This window comes from Macaca thibetana, chromosome 8 (assembly GCF_024542745.1).
Source record: "Macaca thibetana thibetana isolate TM-01 chromosome 8, ASM2454274v1, whole genome shotgun sequence".
Lineage (NCBI taxonomy): Eukaryota > Metazoa > Chordata > Mammalia > Primates > Cercopithecidae > Macaca > Macaca thibetana.
Genome location: NC_065585.1, coordinates 32,829,718 through 32,850,141, shown reverse-complemented (window position 1 = coordinate 32,850,141; position 20,424 = coordinate 32,829,718). Strand labels below are relative to the sequence as shown.

Here is a 20,424-nt window from a genome sequence, read left to right as displayed (position 1 = left end):
CCGAGGGATTCTGCTATTGAGCACATATCCATGGCCTCTGACATGATTTAGAATGGTCTCTGACATGATTTAGAAGGGCAGTTAACAAAAGGAACATAACCTTCACATAATAGAGGACTACTTATGTACATTTACTCAACAAGAAATTCCTTATTGGTTCAGTATGAGTAGACCTTATAAACAGGAAGACATAGAAAAATCTATGTCACCTTGGTATTAAAAAGAATTTCCAGCCTACATCTTTCTAAATATTGTGCAAGGAAAAGCAGTAGTGACAAAACATTTCTGTTTTTTAAAAACTGAAGGCTTGTAAATGATGTGTTTGTTACCCTCTCTTTCAATATTTAAGATATTTTAACAAGTATCACAAATAGATGGATAAAAATTAAAACGAAGATTTTGACCACTGTTGTTTATCCTCTGTTTAAACCTGTAATTTAAAGAAGTTATTAAATAGTTCAGATAACACACAGCTGAGCAACACTATTAATATTTTTTGTCAGTTCAAGGAAAACAAACCTTTTTTTTAAGTATTAAAAATTGCAGTTTAATTTATAACTGACTTATATAAGTTATAAATATCCTAAATGCTTTTAATATTTTACAAAATCATATGAGGGATGTAGAATTATTATCATTACAATAGGAAATAGAGAGGTTACGTAAATTGTCCAATAACCATCAATGGAGGAGCTGTGATTTGAATTCATGACTGAGTAGTGTCTCTGCTCCTTAATCATAATCATACTGAAGATGCTAGTGAGATCTGTCCTGAAGTTAAAAGTTTTACATACCTATATATCTTATCCGAAATCCTTTTTTGTTATTGCCATGATCTGCTGACCACTGAAGAAATACTTCATGACCGTTGCTTGTTATATTAAAAGCAGATGAATAATCCCCACTGAGGGAAATAAGCACTGGACTTTGAATATTTGGTCCTTTGGGAAAATAATAAAACAATTTAGATAAAACTAATTATATTCTCATTCATCTTTAGTATTTTGTATCTTTAGAATAGTATTAAATATGGTTAAATTGCTTCACCATCAATCTACCTCATTAACAATAACTGAAAGCATAAAATGTTTGTTTTAAGCATTTTAATTCTATAGCTAAACAATGTATAATTTGTAAAATAATAATGGAGCTAACTATAATTTTCACATAGTATAGGAGGAAATTTAATGTTGATGCTTCTAAAAATATTTGTAAGATAAACTCACATAAGCAGCTGTTTATACTCAAAGTTTACATGTATAATTAGAACATTTGGACTTAATTGATGAATATCCAAAAAATATAATCCTTAGTTACCATCATACACCTGAAGAACATCAAATTCTTTTTCTGTCTGGAAGAATTCTACAAATATGGTGATATTATAACCCTTTTCCACTGAAATGCTCCATGCACACATTTGAAGATTTGGGTAACTGTCAGGATATCCAGGGCTCAATATGACTCCAGTAGAATCTAGCCGTAATTCATTGGCAGGACAGAGCACTGTCAAAGAAAAATGCCATTAAATAGTGCTAGGTTTTTAGAGCCTCAGTGAAAACTGTATTTTAGATACTGAGTATTCTGCTTTCATGTTCAATAGCTATAAGGATGATACGTTGAATTATTTGTTAGAAGAGACAAGCTGTATTAAACTTATGATTCAAAAGCTGGAGGAATGACCTAAAAATTTATAGTATTGATTTATTTTTTTATTACATGGAAGATGTACCGCTTTCTGGACATAAATAAATACATAAATAAAATATAAGCCATTTAATTCCTCATCTTTCTTCACATTTTTCCCAATCTTTCCTAATCTTATGTTCTCCCACCTCTGCCTGTCTTATCTATCTCTTTGCCTTACGTCTTTCTTTCCTTACTTTTTAACTGACTCTCTTCTCTCTTAAACCTTCTACTCACTCAGAGAAACTGCCCTCTCTCAAAGTATTCATTTCAGGTAAAGTCATTTCTGATATTAGGGATATATTTACCACGACGATTTAACAAAATTCTGGGTCACAGTTGCCTTTCAGCTCTTTACACCATCTCCAGGCCATAAATATAGCCCAAAGCACAAACTCATTTTATATAATAATAATCCCTCTGCTTTAACATCATATACATATATATACACATATATAAAAACACTTATAAAAACACAGAAAATGTGTTATATATTGACAAAACAACATAATTATGGTCTAACAGCCTGCAACATATAGCAAATTTTAGTTGTTGGCCTCAATTGCATTATGTATCAGACCAAAATTATGAACATCTACTTAAATTTGGATTTAGAATGAAGAGTATGACTAAGTTGATCCAGCCCTTTTTACTCAAATTATGCCATTTTAACCTCTTACAATTTTTTTTTTGAAGTTCTGTGGTGTGAAAAGAGTATTGGAATTATTTAGTATGGTCCATTGTGCAAAAGTAAACCAATATGCACCAAACAGGATTTACTTCAATATAAGGAAGAACTTTCTATTTGTCAGAATAGCATAATGGCCATAGGAAAATGTCTTATGAACATAATTGCTAACAAGTTTTAAACTTAGACTGCACTATCTGCTGAATGTTCTTACTAAGAACATTTAGACAACTGAACGAATGGGTAAACTAGATAATTTTTGATGATTTGGTTAATAGAAATACATCCCATGCCATTTCCTAATTCAACCACTATACCTTAACTTTCATTTTGGAGTTAAATAGCATTGTTTCTCAAAATAATTAGAGCAACATTTTAAGAAGAATTCCTGCTTTTCCATGTTTATTTGAATGAGTTAGGACCAAAAACTACTAATGTAGTTTCTGGAAAATAATAAATAGATGAAGAACTTATATATTCATAGTGTTCAGGGTACAAGGACAATTAAATATTTTGAGTTATAAAGTCTCCAACAAATATAGGGGTAGAAAAGAGTAAGTAACATAGTGGATTATGGAAGCTTATGATTGCTCTGTTAACATGTTAATAACTTGAAAAGAAAAGACTACTTGAAAACTGGCCAGAACTAATACATGACTTTTTGAAAACTGACTATATAATAGAGTTTAAAATATAGTATAGATAAAGCTAAGAGTTATTTTCTACTTTTTTTGGATATTACTTCAGTTCCTTCCGCTTCAACCCAGGATTTTCCTTCATGGATATAATTTTGAGATTAAAAATATTGAATAACTGGCATCAGGTCATTTGTTCTCCACCTAAAAAGAGAACTCTGACATTGCTTTTCAAAAAATTTAAAAACACATAAAAAAGAAAAAGATAAACCTGAAGACTGGAAACCATATGGAATATATGAGTCAAAGACAAAAAAGTAGTAAATATGTGGCTACGACAGATTGAAATGAGTGGTATGATCCAATATACTTTACTACAAATACACAAATTAACATATTCTCACATTGTCTAACATATAGCAAGAAGCTTGACAGTCACCTAGAATAACAGTAAATATTTGTTGATTGTAACTATATGCTAAGACACTGTTAAACACCATTGGTACATTCTCTCTCTTATCACAACTTTAAAAATCTGTAGACTTTTTATCCCCATTGTAAATACGAGAAAACTGATGGCCAGAAAGTTTAAAGCGCTCAAAGTCTCCCAGATTCAGTTGGAGCCAATGTTTTTAAACCAGAAAATGGAAGCATCCATTAGATTTCATTTACAACAAACTCTCCAGAAAATCATATTTGATATTATTTTCCATGTTTTAAGTGAGACACACAGAGCTACAGAGCATCTAAAGAAGAAGAGAGAACAAAAATGATACTGCTATGTTTTTAGGAAAAGACAAAAAAATTTTTTAATGGACTAAAAACGATGTAGATTAATTCTAGCCGATTCCAAATGACTGTCTTAGCAAGCTTGTGTAATAAACTCAACAAAGCAAAAATGTAAAGTCAGCTTTTTGGCTTAAATGCCTGGTGAACTAATTAATAGAGAAACTCTACATAAACTCATTCTAAAGGATGATTTATTAACTTAATTGGCTAGTATCTGAAGTGTTATCAGGGACAAAAATTTACTCTGTTTTCTATATTCTCCACAGCACACAGAATAAGTTCAATTACTAATTTACAGGAGATTCCAATTTGGGGAATAAGACATTGAAAGTCTGAGAGACAAAAAAATTGTAAAATATGTAGCTTATCTGAATGTTATATTTACTTTAATTTTTATAAAATTTATTGAATTGGGATTCAGATATAAGAACAAGAGGCTTGCCCTCCAAGAGCTCACAATGTAGTTTTTATTGGGGTCAAGACAGAATGCAGTTATATAATTGGCTCATTGACATATCCCATGTCTGCTCAACTTTTTTTCCCATGTGTAAGCCCTCAAATGTTGAGCCTCTGTCTTCTCTATTTGTGTATCTAAATATCTGAATATGAAACCTACATAATTCTAAAGGTCTAGAGAGTAGCCTTACATGAAGGAAAAAGCTGAATGAATGACATCTAAATGTCTGGAATATATAAGTGATAGACTTCAGAATTCTCAACCAACTTCAAGATGTTCTAATAGCATTAAGACCATGAGAAATTCTCACACTGGCTCCCATTTATACCCTCAAACCTGCTTTTCTGCTTATCTTTTTGCTACCATCAAAGCCTCCTGTAATCTTTTTATCTTCTTGTAAGGCTTTCAATTATCATATGTTTAGAATAAAAATCAGAAGTTACTTTAGACTTGTGATAGCAGCTAAGATACTGCACAGGAAACAGATTTCCAGTATTCTCAGGAATTAATCCCAAAGAAGGAATTAATCCAAAAAAAGCTAGAAAGAATAATAAAATACAACTGAATTGTATTCAACTTAATCAACATTTATGATAATTGTGTGTTAGGCTCTGTTCTGGGCCTAGGGGCTACACAAATGAAGAGTAAATGTTTTTTGAACATCACAGCTTAGCACATCATTCAAGGTCTATCTTTGCCTTACTCTTTTAACGCAGTGAATCCTTGAAGTCCATGCCCTGTTGTTTTTCACTTCTCTATCTTTGCATATGTATCTGCCACTTAGACCACCCTCTCTCTAGCTCTATTCTACCAGAATAAGTCTCACTGTCATTTGGAATTGTATCTCATGACTCAGGCAACAATGCTTCCACCAAGCTTTCCCTGCCCCATAAGTGGCTAAAAATTATATGAATCTACAGCTTCCTGGTCTCTTTCCCTAAACACTGTACTGCTATCCCCTGTATGACTGCCATAGTACCTTTCCATGACACATCCACAGCAAGGGCCACTTAAAATTTATTTATTTTTTGTTACTTTGCTTGTTTATTTGCTTTTTTTCCTCAGATCCTCATTATATAACAGGTACTCAATAAAGTTTAATAAGTCTAGTGGTTAGATCGGAAGCTCTTTCTAAGTAAAAGCAATCAACATTGAAACCTTTATTTTAAGTGATTTCCCTTTCTCTCCACCTTCATTCCCACCCCGAAGAGCAAAATAATTGGAGTAAGTTGAACGGACTTCATGCTAAACCAGAAAAATTTACCCTTGAAAGAATCAAAGATGTTTAGAGTTAAATCTGATGAACAGTGGATTATTTCTAAATGAAATAGCACATATGAGTTATAAAACTTATAGCATTGCTTCCAGTTAAATATTTCTTATTTATATAAACAGATTTTTCTCAGTCTTACCTATATTAAGTTAAACATAAAGCAAATATTTTAGAAATAGATAACCATAAGAACTATTGAATACCTTGACAAACTGGAGGTGCTCCATCCATCTGCAGTCGTTCTCCTAATCTGCACGTCAGAATTGCATTACCAACTAAAGTAAATCCTGGAAGACACTGATACCTAATAATATCACCTATTAAAAAAAAGAGGGGAGGTTTCATATAAGCAACAAGGTGATGATAAAAATAAATATTTCAATTGTAAGAGAATATTTTATCCTTTAGTTATTTTCAATCAGTATAAAAATGTTATTAGGTATAAGTAGGAGTTATATTCAAAATATTGAAAAACCAGTATATAATAGTCATTGATCAATGAGGACCGAAGGCAAAAGTGAACTGCCATTCCCTCTGTACTGGTGCATGCTGACTGGATATAAGCAATAGTCATAATGAAATAATTTAGTTGATATAGGTGAGATAGGCAACAAAAATACAGCAAGTAGTTAGAAGGCTTTCTATTTATTGCTTTTGTATCTGAATTAAAGTTACATCGGTCACTAATAGTTTCTTTGTGTGTTTCAACCAAAATCAATATAATAATAATAATGAATAATAAAAGTTTACTATGGCAACATTAAGATGTCTTCGTATATAATTTTTTTCAAACTGTGTGGCATTAATTATTTGGGTTGAACTTCCAACTCAGTTTTAAACCAACTTTATGATTAAACTGAGTAGAATCGACTAAGCATTTTTCAAGATATGAAAATGAAATATGACTTCTAATATGCCCTACAAACCATTCATTCTGCCAAGTCAGGCATAGGTCTGAATTCAAAGAACAAAGGTTAGAACTACAGTGTCAGAAAGCAGCAAAATAACAGTTTGGAAAGAACCATCAGAGTAAAGTTAACGGGTTCAAATTTTAATACGTTTTCTAATTGTACATTCCAGAAAAACAAAATTACTTTTTCTTCTCTAATATTCCCTTTCCTCTTTTCACTCCTCTCCCTTCTTAAAAATTCTAAATAATCTCTATCAACACAGGGAATGAGGATCTCAAGTCAGGCTATTACTATTCTTTATTTTGGCTTATTTTTAAGCAAATAGTTCTGCCAGCTGTATGTTTTCCTTGAAAATAATTTAACAGCCTTTACCTATTTCAAATTCATCATCTTCCGTCAACATTTCAGCATTGGGTACAGGTGGTGGAGGTTGGCACACCCTTAGTTGATAGGCTATAAAAATAAACAATGTGTTTATTCCTTTTTTGAGCAGCTACATGTATTCATATATGCAAAAAAAACAAGAAAATTATCAAAGGTTGTTCAAAAAGAATAAAAATAAATTACATAATTTATCAAGTTTCAATTACATCTTTATTTTTAAAAATATACTACAACATTACAAAATATTTTCCCATGGTAACAATGCTTACTTTTTATTCCTTATTTCTTACCCTTATTCTAGTCCTTCTTGTTATGTGGTTCAAAACACTTTGTTTTTTTCCTCCTTTGCATGATCACAATTTGGAATCATGTATTCATGTTTGCTTACTTGCTCAATGCCTATCTTTCCCAATACACATCACTGAATCCCCTGAACTTAACCTTAGCAAAGTGCATGGCATACAGCAATAATTGCAAACAAATACTCAGTGTTTACTTTATTCCAGGCAATATTATAAATACTTAACTCAATCCTCGCAAAAAAAAAAAAAAAAATTCTTATTTAATTTATGTTACTATTTCTTAATTGCCCCCATTCTTTAAAAAAGAAAACTGTTAAAGAGAGTTAAAAGTTTTCCCAAATCACATAGCTATAACATGACAGAGCTGAGGTTTGAACCTAGGTAGCCTGGCTCCAGAGCCTTGTCTCACCATGCTACTTTAATATAATTATAAGATGTCTGTTTGTCAAATGTCATGTTTCTAATTATTATATCATTTGAACGGGTCATCCTATTGGATTACATTGGCATTTGTAATCCAATTTGTAATTGAAAGGCCACCATGACAAAGTCTCTATGAATCCAAGCTTCATGCCTACTATCCCCACATGATATCTAAAATCTACAACAAAATCCTTTGCTTGATTGAAGTCTTTTTTTATCTTAAAGTCTTCCAAAAATGTACTATACTCATATTCATTCAGGAAACATGTTTTATACTATTATAACATCTGAGGCAAATTGTTTTATATGCCTATTTTTACTACTTAAACTTAGAAGTTCTTTATGTACTCAATGTGCCGATAAAGAGAATGAGACTCAAAAGACACAGTAGCTTATACAAGACCACACAAATAGTATAGGACATAGACAAAAATTGAAGTGTATATCCTCTAATTTCAAAGTGTATTCAACACTACTCCTATTGCAAAAAAAAAAAAAAAAAAAAAAAAGTATTATGTGAGCATTGAAGCGTATCAACTAGACCAGGTCAGGAATATTCCTACAGTAGGAAAAGAATGAGATATACTTGAAAGAAGGAGTAAAATTTTTCCAGTTCTAAAGAGTAATCCTGAGGAGAAGAGCATTTCAGGTGGAGGATAAAACTTGAACAAAAACTTGGGCAAAGCATAAAATCATTAATTCATCATCATCCAACAAAAAGCTACTTACAAGAGATTAATTGGCTAATAAATGTTCAGGTTACTAAGGATAAATAAAAGAAAAACTTTTCAAAATGTAGATCTAGAGAGATGAAACAAAAAATAAATGTGTTTTAATTTTCTTCTGCAAATTGTTATCTGTCCCTTCAAACATCTTCCTTCCAGTAGTTTAGCCTGTTTATAAAAGCACTTGTTGTGCATGGATGTTAATTTGCAAGTAAAACACCACTGTACAGAAGAGTTACTGCTAGAGAAGAAAGACTTGCTGGGAAAGAACTCCATAGCATAAAGTATAACCCAGATTTTTGATAAAATGTTTGGTGGATAGTAATTAGGAATTTTGAAAATTGTTTTCCTGAACTTATTACTTAAAGGGGGTACAGTGATAAAGGTAAAAGGTAATTGTAAGAAATGCCAAAAATGTAAGAAAAAAGGGAGAAGACATGGGGAGCCCTACACAGAGAAATCTTTCTGAGACTATGCTTTAGAGAAGATTTTGACTGGTCTTATCATAGAATAGAGATCAACTCAGAAATTACAGAAATGTAGAGATGCTCATGTCTGTATTATTTTGCTTGTGCTTTCCTGTGAAGTTATTTTAATCTTCATGCTAATCCCAAATTGTTTTATTATTTTAAATAAGAAACATTTTTTATGTGGAATCCATGACTATTATCATCTGTGGAATATGCTGAGAATGACCTAGATAACTCAGTTGCAGGATTTAAAAGATCAAAGGTTGGTAATTTTTTACTAAAGAAGACTATGATGCTCAGAGTTATTATGTTACTTTTCCAAGACCATGTGGGTGCTGTAAGCTAATGTCTTATTCTCTGTTCTTTCCTATCACTGTCAGTTTTATAAAATGTATCCCTAAAAGTTAAGGGATCACTGTCAGCCCATGGAGGGTCTGAGGTATAATTTCCTTACCTCCCAACTCTATTTCAAGGAGAACAATTCTATTCTTATCAACTTTTTAAATTTGAATTCTGAACAAACTTTCCTTTAAATAAACTTTCTACATTGTTACCTAAGTGATTCCCTTGATTCCTTTGGCTAAAATTCTGACTTTGTGTCTCAATTCCCAATTCTATATTGCCAGGCTAAAAATCTTTTGTGATCTCTTCACGCCTCCCTTTCCCACCCCTCACTGTTATTTTCTAATCACAGAACCCTTTTCGTGGCACATGTAAACACGACTTGTTCAAAGTTTGTTATTTTCCATTTATTTGCATACTTGTTCATTGGGTCCCTATGTAGACTTTCAGAGGCTATTTGTTTATCTACCTTTTTCACTATCCAGGAATTAGTTCTTGTCACTATACTTACAATTCAACTAATATTTTCTGATAACTGACAGAGTGTAGGTTTCTTCAGGAGGGAAACAGCCTCTCAACAGTCTTCCCTAGGATGACTCCCAACTTTAAAATTGCCAGTGGGGATGAAATAGAAACAACTGAGTGTCAGAGAATGCTACACATTGAAATATAGGCAAGATCTGGCTAAAATACTTTTCAAGGTCGAACTATGTAATTTTGAATAAATAGTAAAAGAGAAAGGAATAATGAAAAACAAACAAACAAACCTCTTTTCATCTGTTTCTCTTTTAACTTTTGAAGGCCAAGCACTACAAAAGTTTCAATCGTAAGCAGCTCACAGAAATTCTGTTTTCAAACTTCATCAATCTCTACTAGTATGTTCTTTAACATAACTTTATGATTTGTCCTACGTCTTTCCAATCTTGCTACCAACATCTCAGTCTAGATTCCTGCCATTTCATTCCTGATGTACTGGGTTGAATAGTTTCACCTAAAATTCATGCCTTTCCTGGAACCTAAAAATGTTATTTGAAATAGGATTGTTGCAGACGTAATTGGTTAACTTAAAGTTGTATAGAATTATGGGGATAACCTTAATTCAATATGACTAGTGTCCTTATAAAACGAAAAGAGACACGGAGATGTTCACACAGGGAAGACGGCACATGATGATAAAGGCTCAAACTGTGGTGATTCATCTATAAGCTAAGGAATACCAAAGATTGCTTTGAAGCCATCAGTTTGTGGTACTTTGTTTCAGCAGCCCAAGTAAACTAATACGCCTGTGTTATTAAATTGGCCTATAGTGTGTTCCTTACCTTCAGTGTCTCCCTGATACTACCCTTCTTACATTCACTTCACTAGATGTAAGGCAGTATTTATCTGGAATCCACTGTGTACAAAGGACTCTGAAAATTCCTTTACATGCCTCTTTCATTAATCAATAAAATGCCACATCAAAATATGTGTAAATTACTCATGTTACCAAAAGAGATACTAAATTTCATAATGGCTGAATTGTTTGCCCAATTCACACAGCCAGAATTTGAACCAAGTTCCACTATAAAATTAAGACACATTGTCTCCCAGATTTATAGATAAATAAACTTCATTTGGAATATCATTTTGCCACTGCTATTTCCCTGTTATCAATTTGCAGTTTTTTTTAATGGCCTACAGATTGATTTATCATCTTAGATAGAGCAAGATCGTTACCCTAATTCTCACCAATCCCTCACATGAGATGTCTGCTATATCTGGCTGAACTTTCCTGGGTCCTTTGTATTTGCCATGTTCATTTCCTATCCCACACCTTCATTTTTGGCAATCTTGCCAGCCTAGAAATTGGCACAACAATATTTAGCATTTAGTGTTTTATTGTGTTGAATTGTTTTGTGTATTGGTTCATGTTCCATGTATAGCTTAAGTATTTTGTATTGTATTTGCATTTCCTACAATACCTAACACATTTAATTAAGTTGTTTATTAAATAAGTTATTATTGAGCTCCTATGATGTGCCAGATGTCAGAAACCATAATAGGTGCTGGGAATGCAAAGGTAAGCAAAGCAGACAGAAGCCTGCTCTATACATGCTAATAGTTGATGAGAAAGATATTAATTAATTAGTAGAATTTAACTAGTTGAAGCAAGGGCTGTATGTGTGTGTGTGTGTGTGTGTGTGTGTGTGTGTGTGTGTGTGTGTGTTTTTCTGGAGAGGAATGATAGCCCTGGTGAGAGAGAGGAGGGAGCGAAAAGAGCAAAAATCAGGGGCTAAATCAGACAGGACTGTACAAGTTATACTCGGGATTTCATTTATTTTAAGCTGAGACCAATGGGAGGCCTTTAAAGAGATTTAAGTTGGAGAGGAATGTGGTCAGATTTATCCTTTAAAAGATCACTGTGGCTGTAGTCAGAAATTTTTAAAAAGCGCACACACAATTGGAAGAGGACAAGAGTGGATAGCAAGAGACTACTAGAATCTATGTTGCAGTGGGTGTTAAATAAACAATTGCTGATAGAGTCTACAAAACTTCATAGTGTCCCCAAATGACTTATGCATTAAATTAAAAGTCTTGATTATGACCTCCAAGGATTTCTAACTTTGTCTAATTAACTTCACCCCCACCTATTAACCAGCTTATATTTTTAGCTACAAATAAACAAAAATAGTTTATCTCCTCTACTTAAAATTCAAGTACCACTGATAGGCATGTGGCCTATCATCCTCACTTCTTAAAAAATGTTAAACCACATCTCTTCATTTTTAATACTAAATTTCCAAAAATCAAACTTGTCTACAACCTCTTACTGTAGTCTTTTTCATTACTCCATCAACAGAGTTCTCAAATGCTTGAGAGTTTAGTATTTGATGATATAGCTAAAACTTTATGTTCTATATGATTTTCTTTTGTCTCTCATTTTCTTGAAATCTGTCTTCCTAGCTCTTTTATAACTTTGAACATGACTAAAACAAGAGATGTCTTCACTGATAATGCTACATAAAGTTGATCCTTTGCAGTTAACTTTGTTTCACAGTCTGGTAATTTTCACAATCTGTAAGAATTATGTATTTGTTTACTCTCTATTTTCTTATATTTGTTTATGTATTTGTTTACTATTTTCTTATACCAGAATGTAAGCTCCATGAAAGCAGGCACTTTTGCTTTTCTTATTAACTACTAACTCTTTAGGGCATAATCCAGTGTTTGGCACATGGCAGCATTCAGTAAATATGTGCTGAATGACTAAATGCTAGGGAAATGAAAGAATGAATGCTGAATTAGTGTGTATACATACATATATATATAATGTATAAGTATATATATGAATGAGTATATATGTATAATATATAACACATTCTTATGGTCTTGAGTATGGACATAGTCTAGACTCTTTGGCTCTTTGAGTTCAAATCCTGTTTTGAACACTTAAAAATTGGGAACACTTGGGCAAGTTATTTATCTTTCCACCTTGCTTTCCTCATTTATAAAATAGTAATAATTTTATGCCATCCCAAAGGGCAGTTATGATAATCAAATGGGTTTACACATGCAAAGCACTTGGAATACTGTCTGGCACATTTTAAGCATTTTAAGCTTATCTTTTAATAAGAATAAACCACTATGATATCAAATTGGGATTCTATTTCTTCAAGGTATTTGATATTCATAAATAAATAACATAAATATTAATAATTCCTGCTTTTCTTAACTTTCACTTCTTATTTCTAAAGGACATTTTGATTTGGCAATTATTTACAGAATTATGAATAAAATTGAGACATCTCATCTTTCTTGGTCAAAGAAAAGGGTGTAATGACTGTGAGATGTGATGCATCAGATGTTTTGTAATTGAAGGCAACGAAGGGGAATTAAACGTTGTGCAGCTCTGCTTCTCTTTCTGAATGTGTTTCTATCAAACCAATCAACATCATAAAAAATATACATAATCCAGTTTGTATTGATAACTACACTTGTGCACAAAGCAGGCTGATCAAATATTTACTCTAGAACCAGACTAATGGTTCAAATCTCGGTCTGCTGTTTGCTACTTCCATCACCGTAGGCAAACTGCTAAGAATCTGCTTCAGTTATCTCATCTGTAAAATATACATAAAGCCAAGATTGAGTTAAAATATTATAAAGTGCTTTGAATAAGGCCTGAGTGTATTACCAGTTAAGAGGGAGGGTACATCCCCTGTTTGACAAATATTGGCATCAGCATTTCTGCTGTGATGATGTTTGTACCCGATACACATATAACTTCAATCTGACGTGACCTTCCTCAGAATGGGTCATTCGAAGCACCCATGTGACTTCGCAGAACGTATCTAACCACTTGTTTGTTTCTATTCTGATTTAAATTGGATATTATTGGCCAGGCACAGTAGCTCACGCCTGTAATCCCAGCACTGTGGGATGCTGAGGAGAGCAGATCACTTGAGGTCAGGAGTTTGAGACCAGCACAGCCACCTGCAGGGACAGGTGAAAAGCTGTCTCTACCAAAAACACAAAAATTAGCCAGGTGTGGTGTTGCACACCTGTAATCTCAACTACTTGCGAAGCTGAGGCAGAAGAATCACTTGAACCCGAGAGGCAGAGGTTGCAGTCAGTTGAGATTGTGCCACTGCACTCCAGCCTGGGCGACAGAGCGAGACTCTGTCTCAAAAATAAAATAAAATAAAATAAAATAAAATAAATAAGATATCCTTGTTTTACATTGATGTACATTATGTCGCAGTATAAAATTCATGAGTTTAGCACCACATTTCATCATCCTATATAATATATGTGTCTGTGGTTTCAAAACTCTTGGCACAGTGCTCTGGAAATCACTTAAGAAATACTAATTAATAAATCAAATTAACACAATACCTAATTCTCTATAAAATATATGCTTTGGTTACTCAGGAAGAAGGTAAATAGGTCTGGTACAAATAGATCCAATATTGTATAGGTTAGAATCCTAGACAAACCGGAAATAATCTTAGAAATCATTTCTCCTAGACTCCTTAAGGGGTGGTAGGAAGATGACCTAAATAAGTGAAATGAGGTGGACAAGGTCACACATTCAGTTACTGGTGGAACTGAAATGATTAAGTCATATAAATTATGTCATCTAAATTTTAAATCGCATGTGCATATATTTTAGTCCATGTTTTTCATGGATTGTTTCATTTAGAAACAGTTTGCAGCCATGACCATTAACAGAAAAGCTGCACAAAATAGGTATTCACACTTTAAAAACACATATTGGAACTAAGTATGTGTTCTCTTTAGAAGAATCATTTTGCCGGGCGCGGTGGCTCACGCCTGTAATCCCAGCACTTTGGGAGGCCGAGACGGGCGGATCATGAGGTCAGGAGTTCGAGACCATCCTGGCTAACACGGTGAAACCCTGTCTCTACTAAAAATACAAAAAACTAGCCAGGTGCGGTGGCGGGCGCCTGTAGTCCCAGCTACTCGGGAGGCTGAGGCAGGAGAACGAACGGCGTGAACCCGGGAGGCGGAGCTTGCAGTGAGCCGAGATTGCGCCACTGTACTCCAGCCTGGCCGACAGAACAAGACTCCGTCTCAAAAAAAATAATAATAAAATTAAATTTAAAAATAAAAAAAATAAAAAAGAAGAATCATTTTATCTGACATGCCCCACCAACTTTTAAACACCATTTACTATCTAACAACTACATGAGGGCATCATATTCCACATGTCTATCTTCTGAGGATGATTATTATTTAAATAGTTCTCTGTTTTTGTTCCAACGTGCATAGATATCTGGTTCCTCATCCAACAAATACGTTTTTCGAAGCTGGTTTAAGATTTGATTCTGGCAACATTTTTTCGTTATTTTTAATTTTCTATTTTCTTTGCAATGAAACATCCAACCCAATTCCAGAAAAGAATGCTGCATGTATCTACTTCTATTCAATGCGCTATTAAAGACTTCTTCAAAAAAGACACAACAGAACACTGGCAAATTGCCATTCCTTCTTCAAACCAAAAAAAGGACAAGCACATAACCTTTCTGCCAAGTAAGGACACAGTATTCCTCACAGAGGACAGAAATAATGTTGCATCTTCCCTTATAAACTCTAAGCTCTATATAAGCCCCAGTGTACTTCAGTGCTCTTCCAGATTAGTTCAAGTATGATAATCTCATGATTTGGGGAAGATTTTGGGGATAACAAACGTTGACAATTTTATGTTCTGTTATGCAGTTTTGGCAGCGTTATTTTTAAAGTTATCTGAAACAAGCTTAAGCTATTTCACTTGAAAGCAGAGCTAAGTGTATTGAAATTAATGCTATCTTAATTTTAATGAAGAGAAGAAAACAATAAATTTGTTTTCCATTTTGCAGAAAATCTGCCAGTGGGTTGACATGAACATAGAAGTGTGTTCCAGCAGGGTTTAAATTACTTTACAATATCCCTTTTACACCACTAATATTTTATATTCAGTTTGTTTCTCTGACTCTATAAGGGAGAATATTAGAAATCAAGAGAAAATGCTTATTTGGATTTAGAGATGAGAGACAGAAAGTTTCTATCATGAAGAATGAAAATGAATCAACGATATGGTTTGGTTCTACGTCCCCACCCAAATCTTATCTCAAATTGTAATCCCCATAAGCCCCATGTGTTGAGGGAGGGACCTAGTGGGTGTGGTTGGATCATGGTGGTGGTTTCCCCCATACTGTTCTCATGAGAGTGAGTGAATTCTCATGAAATCTGATGGCGTTTGACAGTTCCTCCTTTACACACTCTCTGTCTCCCCTGCCAACATTTAAAACGTGCCTGCTTCCCCTTCCGCCATGACTGTAAGTTTCCTGAGGCCTCCCAAGCCATGTGGAACTGTGCATCAATTAAACTTCTTTCCTTTATAAATTACCAAGTCTTGGGCAGTTCTTTATAGCAGTGTGAGAATGGACTAATACAGTCAACAAGAAGTCACTCTTATTATTTTCCTAGAAAAGAAATAACAGAAACTATTGTGAAACAAAACTATTCGGATATCTCCTGGATTATTTTAAGAACATTTCAGTATCTGTTGCGTGAATTGTCTTCTTCACATGCAGACAGCTAATTTAAGGTATCCTGTCTTAGTGCTGAGCCTATTGAAATCTGAAAAACAATGTACCAAAGGCCTCTTCTCTACATTGTTGAGTTCCCTGGCATATAGACCTGGCTCTAATTGATAGGCCATTGTCTCCTGTTAAACATAAACAATTTCCCTAAAAACTAACAGCAGGCAAAGTAATTCTTTGACCTCGTTGAAATAAGACAGAAATAAGACCTTTCCATAGTCATAATCAGAAAACAAGAACACTGTTCAAATCATCAAAATGACAGAGTCTTCCACCTCAGCCAACCTTAGTGAATAGTATTTCCACACTAATTATATAGGTATATTCCATTCCCTTCACCTTCTAGAAAAAAAAGTTAAGATATCCATTCATAAAACAGCTCCAATTTGCTGACAGCACCCAATCCAGAAGAAAATTATGTTTCCTTGAACTCCTCCCCAAACCATCTCATACAGTCGAATTCCTATATCAAGACTCTACTGACACACTTTTGCTGAGATCACAGAGTCCCTTATCATATGCTGTCTCACTCATTATCACAAGTTAATAAATCTAACTTTTTTTTTTAACAGAAATTGTGTTCCTGAAAATCTTTGGCTGGAGGCAACAGAAAGTAAGATATTTAAGAAAATAAATACCATACTTTATCAACTGGGCATATACATACAGTGAAGTGTCAAAAGATAATAATTTTGACATAACTTTTAGTCTTTTGAGTTATAATTAAGTAGTCATTTAAGTCATTTAACTAATAGTAAGTGGTATTTTCCTTTCCTCCTAACAGTTTTAGCAGTTTGGTTTTTAGCTCTATCGCTTCATTTTATACACACATGCACACACACACACACACACACACACACACATTATTACCTGATGTCCATATCCCCCATACTCTCTGGATATCAAATAATAAAACCCTTTATGGGTTCTGTGCTCTAGTTATTACAATACAAAAGGAGGTCAGGTCTTCAGGTTATGTGAGGCAAAGGGGTCACACAGTTAAAGGCAATCGTGATTTATGCTTTATATAAAGCATGTCCTTACATCTGCAGCAGTCTCTTTTAGGATGAGACTTTGTGAAGTTAAATATACTTGTTTCCAAATACAGCATTTATTGTAAAAGTAGCATAACCATAAAAGATGACCTGAAACACATTACAGGCCTTTTAAATACATTTCTTAAAAATAATGAGTCATTATGTAATCAACTCATTCTTCAATAGAAAATGTGCTAATAACAGAAAATAATGAATAACATAATTATTAAATCACATTATGCTAAGAAAATCTTCCACATAGAAAGTGAATTTCCCTAATACATTGATATTAGAAAAATCGAGTATCCTGGATAATTGGCTTAAACACCATAACATAACTTCTGTATTAAATTAGCAAATACATATTGTGGCTATACTCTAGTTGCCGATTATTTTGAGTGACACAAGTCAGATCTCAACAAAACTTTTACTTTCTCTTGGCCCAGTGACCACAGCACATTTTAGAAACTATAAAGAATACACTGAGCTGTGATAAATCTATCAATGTACTATTACTACTTTGTAGATCTTTGGGAAATGAAGCAATAAGAAGCTTAAAGCTCCAAGTTATAATTAGGAGGCATATTGAGAAAATGAGATGACCCATCATATTGCTAAAACTGAAAATCACTTTGACTAAATGTTTAAAGAACAATTGGGTTTATATACCATTAAATATAATCTATTCATAAGATAATACCAGCTTAGAACATTGCCTGGCACTTAATAAGAATACAATGGATTTTAGCTGTTGTTATTGTTGTTTTGATTTTTCAAAAACGGATCATTCTTTGAAGTCAGGCAGACCTATTTTGAATTTCAACTAGCCTTTCTTCTTATTGGTTCTCTGGTTTTATGTAGGTTGTGTGGTTTTTCACTCAGTTTGTTCATTATTAAAATGAAGATAATAATACTTACCTCATAGGGTTATTATGAAAATTAGCAATAATACATGGAAAGCACCTAGCACAGTGCTCAGCATATTAAATTTTCAATAAATGGTTGTTACCACTAATATAGTGATGGTTATACAAAGTCACTGCAAAAAGAACACTCAGTTAAATTTATTTTGGGTAATTTATCTTTTACGGGGTCATTAATTAGGACTGAATATTATTATTAATTATAAACCAACCTCATCTTGACTCTACAGCAGATATGAAAAAAAAATGTGGTTCTTACTTTAGGAAACCATAGTTATAGCAACACACAGAGAGACAAAAACATTCCCTCAAATGAGAAAAATATATGATATCTGAGGTAAAGTGCCTCAGCATTTATGCCTGTCCTATTTTTTCATTGCAGAGAGCTTTCATTTTGCAAAGCTTTTTTATGAATGTTATTTTTGATCATAAAAGACTTTATGAAGGTGATGTTTTATAAAAGACAGATGGCTGCCTGGATCTCATAAAGGAAGTTAGGTTAGAGAGAAAAACACACATTTTTTTCTTCTCTTTTCAAGTATATTAAAAATATATTAATAAATAAAACTTAAATAATCAACGTGACCTTAAGAAAATACACAAAAATATTGAACTGTCAACTTTATAAAATAAATATACAATTCTTGAGAAAATCACTTCTGAATTATTAAGCAAGGGATATCAGAAGTAACTATGAAGTCTAAGAGGATATAAAGAAAACTGGGTGGGTGAGTAAATCATTCAAAGATTAGGTATACTCAACCAGCTTAAAATAAGTGTTAAGCTTATAATGAATTATATACTCAGTTTATTTATCAAAAATTCCAAATAATTTGACCAATTTTTTACTATTATGAGACTTCATTTTGACATTGAGCCTATAGCTCAAATTAGTATTAACAGGCATATCTTCTTGTTTTTGTTAAGGAGGATGTGATTTAGAATTACACATTTAGTAATTCTAAAATGATATTTTTAAAAGTTGTTACTAACACAGCTCAAATAAATACCAACAACTTTTTAAAGAGACTGAACACACACTTCCCACTGTAACACTAAAATACAGTCAATAAAAAAAATATAAAAAGGATAAGAACAAGAAATTTGTATCCTCAAAAAACACTCATTTAATAAACTCATAAGGCTTATAAAATAATACACCATATTGTAATTAGGTTTTCAAAAGTTTGGTAAGAAGAGTAAGTGTAATCACAGAGGTGATGGCAGTGATCACCATGAGTTCAAATTATTAAGAAGTCGAGGATATGGGACTTAACATAAAAAGACTTAAATAACTGAAGATGAGTTAAGAAACCAAGAGTAGTTATGATGGAGACAAAGATGTGATTTAAGAATAGAAGTTCAGGAGGCAGTGAGGAAACCAACCTGACTGAAGTTGTGTAGGGACTGGAGAGTAAAAATCAGTGAACTGGATTATAGGGTAGCTTTAAATTAGATTTACTGTAGGCCTCATGCATTCTTGAAAAGGCAGGTAAGGATGAAAGCAGTGCTTTAGAAAAGTTATCCTATTAGGGCTAGACAAATTGAAAGTATCAGTCAATTTTTAACATGAACTCTGGCTATGCTCCCAAACTTCAAGTTTATTTTAAAATTTGAGTGGAATCTCCATAGCTGTTGATTCAAACATTAGCCTTCATTAGGCTCTGGCATTTTTTTTTTTTTTTTTTGCACCTTATTATAAAATCTAATGAATGAATGTCCTATTTGAAAAATCTAAAATGTGAGATAAGATATGGTATGGAAACAGATATTTACCGAACATCTGCTCTGCCAGGCATTATGCTAACTGTATATTATCAATTATCTCCAGTTCTCAAAATGTCTCCTCAATGTAAAGCTGACAATATTAACAATTACAATATTTCTACAGTTGAGCTATATAAAATTGCCCATAGGACTTTTTGACGAAAATTGGTTCAACCTAATACATGCCAGTAATTGGAGTAAATTATACATATATAATATGACATTTAATCCTCTCAGCAATTCTATAATATTGTTTTATAGCTGAGGAAAGTAGAGATCAAAGAGTAACTTGTCCAAGGTCAAATAGAAAATAAAGGGCTAAATGAATATTTGATCTGTTGTTTGTTTGTTTGTTTGTTTGTTTGTTTAGAGATAGAGTTTCACTCTTGTTTTCCAGGCTGGAGTGCAATGGCACCATCTTGGCTCACTGCAACCTTTGCCTCCCGGGTTCAAGAGATTCTCCTGCCTCAGCCACCTGAGTAGCTGGGATTACAGGGATGAGCCACCATGCCTGGCTAATTTTGTAT

General features: G+C 33.2%; 1 protein-coding gene across 5 annotated transcripts in view; it reads right to left on the bottom strand.

Annotated features, from left to right (window-relative positions):
* The window catches only part of CSMD3 (CUB and Sushi multiple domains 3), a 1,234,985-nt gene that overhangs the window by 90,549 nt on the left and 1,124,012 nt on the right, over window positions 1-20,424 (bottom strand). For all 5 annotated transcript variants that reach the window (XM_050802135.1, XM_050802136.1, XM_050802137.1 and 2 more), the window contains 4 exons: window positions 6,812-6,892; window positions 5,732-5,845; window positions 1,318-1,506; window positions 795-941 (listed from right to left, as the gene is read on the bottom strand). In XM_050802135.1, coding sequence (XP_050658092.1) covers window positions 795-941; window positions 1,318-1,506; window positions 5,732-5,845; window positions 6,812-6,892 — 531 coding nt within the window. The remainder of the gene's footprint in view (window positions 1-794; window positions 942-1,317; window positions 1,507-5,731; window positions 5,846-6,811; window positions 6,893-20,424) is intronic.